This window comes from Ornithodoros turicata, chromosome 1, assembly GCF_037126465.1.
Source record: "Ornithodoros turicata isolate Travis chromosome 1, ASM3712646v1, whole genome shotgun sequence".
NCBI lineage: Eukaryota > Metazoa > Arthropoda > Arachnida > Ixodida > Argasidae > Ornithodoros > Ornithodoros turicata.
This window is the reverse complement of record NC_088201.1, coordinates 206952111-206956679: the sequence shown is the minus strand read 5'-3', so window position 1 is coordinate 206956679 and position 4569 is coordinate 206952111. Positions and strand designations below refer to the sequence as shown.

Genomic DNA, 4569 nt, shown 5'->3' with positions numbered 1-4569 from the left:
AACAGGTTTATCTGTTACATTTACTTGTTTTGTTTGTGTAACAGTTTGTCCATTTTTATTGAAAACAGAACACTTCACGGACAGAGCTATAAAAGAAAGACTGACACTACTTTTGTGGTATTTGTGTTACCAACAGGGACAACAGAAAAATACCCCCTGCTAAAGGTACAAGTACCACAAAAACATTGCCAATTTTCTTTCATTGCTGTGTTTGTGAACTGTCCAGCTTCCAATAAAAACAGACATCCTGTACAGTGTCTTCCATGGAATGCTTCCAGTGAAACATGGAATTACATGTACATAAAAGGTGTTACACTGGGACTGGAACATGTTTCTGGAATGATTGCGCTAGTTTGCTGTCCTGTACCCGATCAGAAACCACACGGAACCTATTTCTGAAACAACAAATGAATATGTATTTTATTTTCTTCATTGGGAAATTTCTTGCATCGGGGTCATTTGAAGAGTTGCTGCTTCTGTCTTAGGGGTGCGCTCATTTTGCGCTTCAACTACACATTGTGAAAGAAGTATAACAAACATAAGACTAGTACTTGTAGGCGTTGCTAGAATGATAACTGTGATAATGTCAGAATGGAGCAGCATGAGCCAAGTAAGCCGACATAGCATCTGCGTGGTGATGGTCTCCGCTTACAGCTTGTAATTGGAATGACTGTCGGAATAAAAACTTATGCATACAGGTTGTTGTCTCAACAAAACACCCAGCTCGTAGCCTCATATTGCTTGATTTTTTCCACAAATGAAAGCACTTTTTGCGTCACAACTCCAGGTCCACGCCTCTTGCTTTTGGCTTTTGTTCCTCTTTCAGGATTTATCTGGAGGAAGCACCTGCAAAGCAAATGCTGATGAAGTACAACTTGTACGAAATACATCTTTAATAAGCCGATTGCAGCTTGTGATGAGTACTATGACGGCAAAAGGAGAATCACAGTAAAAAAATCAAAAGTATAAAAGAGAGATAAGTAGCTTAGTTACTTTACAACGATAATGTAAAATACTGAACACTAAATGAGAGAAAGCCTCAGTGGGGAGCCGCTATTACTTCGGACACAAACTGTTCTTCTTAGGGGCACCACCCTTTCCGTGGGTATCGTATTTAAAGGCTAGGTTGATGACGTGTCAAAAGGAATGTGTACAAGAAGAAAAATCTTAGTGCACGACCCGAGGTGTGGGTAAACAACTGCAAGTCCTTAGGGGTTATTGCTAGAGCAGGGCTGGGAACGAACGTGTGGAGAGTCATACCGAAAGCAAGTGAGAACAAAGGGCAACGTGGAAAAACACAGTACGTGCAGCCAAACAAAGCTGTCAGCTAGTCACTTAGTCCATTTTTAGCGACAAGTATGAAGACACTCGGTTAGACACTGAATAGGAAAGAACAGGTCGCAACTTTCAACGACTTTTACTGGAATGAGCGAACATAAAACCAAATACAATCTTCTCATCTGTACCCTCCCCCTCTTCTTCCATACCTGAGCGCCGCACACTGCGCCAATCAGCCAGAAGAGGGGGAGGGTACGGATGAGAAGATTGTATTTGGTTTTATGTTCGCTCATTCCAGTAAAAGTCGTTGAAAGTTGCGACCTGTTCTTTCCTATTCAGTGTCTAACCGAGTGTCCTTATTCTTGCCGCTAAAAATGGAGTTGTACCAACCAGCCCTACTTTTTCTGTTGAGTCACTTAGTCTTTACAAAAACTTTTTTTTTTCTATTTCTTCGGGCCTTATTGCTTTCCTTCTTTTTGTGACATCACAGATGTCTATTTATACTGAGACCCCAAGAAGCTCTCGAGAAAAATTGCAGGAAACTCTTTCACGTATAAAATGACGTAAATTGGTTACACCACAATCATGCCCTGTGCAGTCCCATACGTTACCATGGCGAAAATCAAGAGACATGTGCGCTATTGAACTGTTACTTTTGCAACTTTATTTTGTGATTTGACATTATTTTACCTCTGAAGGAAGTCAAGTGTAGCTTCTGCCTGGCGAGGGTAGGCGATGTTGAACACGAAGTACAGAGCCATCAGGGCGCAGAGTGCATTTGTAAAATCAGAGATAGCAGTCATCACAATCTGCTGATCAGCTGCAACCATGAAGGTACGGCAAGTGTAGGGGCTCCCTGTCAGAAGAGGAAACATGATCAACTCCAAGAGATCCTTCGACACTGAAAATGCGTTCGTAGGTTCAGACTGACTGACAGTATAGTATTTTCAATTGTGAACTGTGATGGGAATTACAAGCCTTTCACTCATAACACCCCGCCCAGTCGTAAGTCATGACCTTCTTTGGCGGTCTCCTATTGCAGTACCGATAGGACTATTACTGTAGCAAGCGAATTGTACAGTTGGTGCTAAAACTTATAATAAAAATGTAATCTTTTATTGTTACCTGGAGGACGGGTCTTACGGACAAATTTCATTTCAGAACATCATAAGACAAATATCCCTAACGCGCCACAGCCAAAGATTGTATGACACCTACCAGCACACACAATCACTGCTGTCAGGGGAAGAGGAGCATCTTGGATAAGCACATCGGTCTGAAAAAAAAAAAAAAAAAAAACATAAATGGGAATGGCAAAATTGACCACGCCAGCCAAGAATTGGCAATCGGCAGATTGTGTGGCAGTTTGTGTTACTGGGAACGAAGGTTAATTCATTCAAAATTTTAGCAGCACACTGCTAGACGCAGGGCTCAGCTTGGCAGAAAAATTAGCTTGCAGACGTAAGTAAAACAGAGCTGAATGCGTTGACTGCAGATGAGAACGTATGCCTCACTGGAACACATGCTCAATTGGATCTAAAGCCAACTCGATAGTAAATGAGAAAGGAAACACAGAAGGTGACAGTACACGTAGCCTCAACAGTGCTGAAACCAGCTTGGGCAAGCAAAACAAAGCAAACACCTTAATCTATTCTCTAGACTAACGCAAGAAGCAGGAGCATCCCTTTCCAGTATTGAATTTCATTGCGTAAAGAATCATGCAACTGTGCTTCAAATAATGATCTCACCCCAAGCTCCACAATGAGGTAGGATGAGTCCTCATTCCAGCTTGCTATGGTCCCAAGAAGCATCCCTACGGGGTCTCCGTAATGAGTTTGAGATTCATGAAAGGCTTGACTGACAGACTGCATGATCTTCTGCACCTCTTCATTTTGACTTGTCGTTAGGAACTGAAGTACAGCCTTTACCTTCAGAGACATAGCATTACTAAATCGTTCTTTACAATCAATACCAGTGAGCCTCTTGAAATGATTGAGTAGGCATTCAGTCGTTAACAACCACGGCCATTTGTCTTGGACCTGAGAAACTGATAGTCCTTGATTGATGTGTTCCCTTTGTAGAAAATAAGTCTGCTGCATCATGTCTATTGCACGGCTAAGGCTTGCATTTTCGATGGCAAACATTTCTTCCAGTTCAGCTCTTTTGTCTTCTTGTGTTTCAGCAGTCTCACCTGCTGGTGGGGAGCAGTTCCATTCAATACAACCACACTTGTCACTGGCTACACGTTTTCTGTGTGATGCACGTGCCACCGGCACTGCCTCCGCAGAGCCACGATTTAGGTTGTCGAGTCTGTTCTCAAGTTTTGCACGCAAAGAGTCATACCCTGAGCCAACAACAGCTCCACCTAGAGTATCTGACAGTGAGACTGGGTGCGCCTCCACAATCCGCCTGGCAACTTCAGCAAGGGCTGCTCGTCCTGGCCTGGCACAAATATTGTGAATGTCACTGCACACCAGCCGCACAAATTCCAGCAGATGTTTCTTTTTCGGGCGCTTTTTCTGTTCCAAATCACTCAGGAAGCCAGAGTTTGCACGATGAAACGGTATTGAAAATGTTGTTGGCCAGTCAGCACTGACACGTTGTGGCACTGGCGGTCGTGCGTTCTCCAGAAGTTGTGACTCTGGGTTGTTGCCCGGAGGTTGTGACACAGTTAGAGCAGTGCTGTCAACCGGAAGTTCAACGTAAAGTAAATGAAATGTTTCCTACTCAGCTGTATAAATATGCAAAGGATACAAAAACATTCTTGCCACAAATGTTAGTTGAACGTATACTTTATATAATTATAATTTCAAGCTTTACCTCACAAGGTAATTGTGATCAAACATTTTCATGTTAATGCACAATAATATAGTGCTACAGCAGCAATCAAAATTTACCACAGCTGCATTTCAAAGATACAGGCTTTGTAACCTTGCAACATCATTTGCAAATGCAAATTGCTAAGTAATGTACAAGTGAAGCACTTCTGTTTTGCACAACCTATGCACTGAATGGTACACCTGCTTACAATCATTCCAGAGGTGCAAAAATTTCCTGCTTTGGATGGGGTTTAGGATAGTTGATAATTCCCTCTCTTGAACATATGTAACATCACCAGTGCTGCGAACTCCCAAGTCCCATAGGCATTGATGTAGCAGGGCTTCCTTTTCTCTCGAAAGGTCTGGGAGAAGTTGATTCAGTCTTGATTTGATATCTGCAGACAGCTCACACATACCTTGGACGGCCTTGTACTGCGGAAAGCAACGGCAAAAATGTAACACAGGCTTGGCA

The 4569-nt window shown here is 42.7% G+C and overlaps 1 protein-coding gene across 1 annotated transcript; it reads right to left on the bottom strand.

Annotated features, from left to right (window-relative positions):
- Nucleotides 1-1964: 1964 nt before the first annotated feature.
- LOC135393971 (uncharacterized) lies at nucleotides 1965-4130 on the bottom strand. The gene is made up of 4 exons (XM_064624377.1): nucleotides 4099-4130; nucleotides 3027-3960; nucleotides 2497-2554; nucleotides 1965-2134 (listed from the first exon to the last, which is right to left on the bottom strand). Exons 1-4 carry the CDS (start codon nucleotides 4128-4130, stop codon nucleotides 1965-1967), a joined length of 1194 nt encoding a protein of 397 aa, XP_064480447.1.
- Nucleotides 4131-4569: the final 439 nt, after the last annotated feature.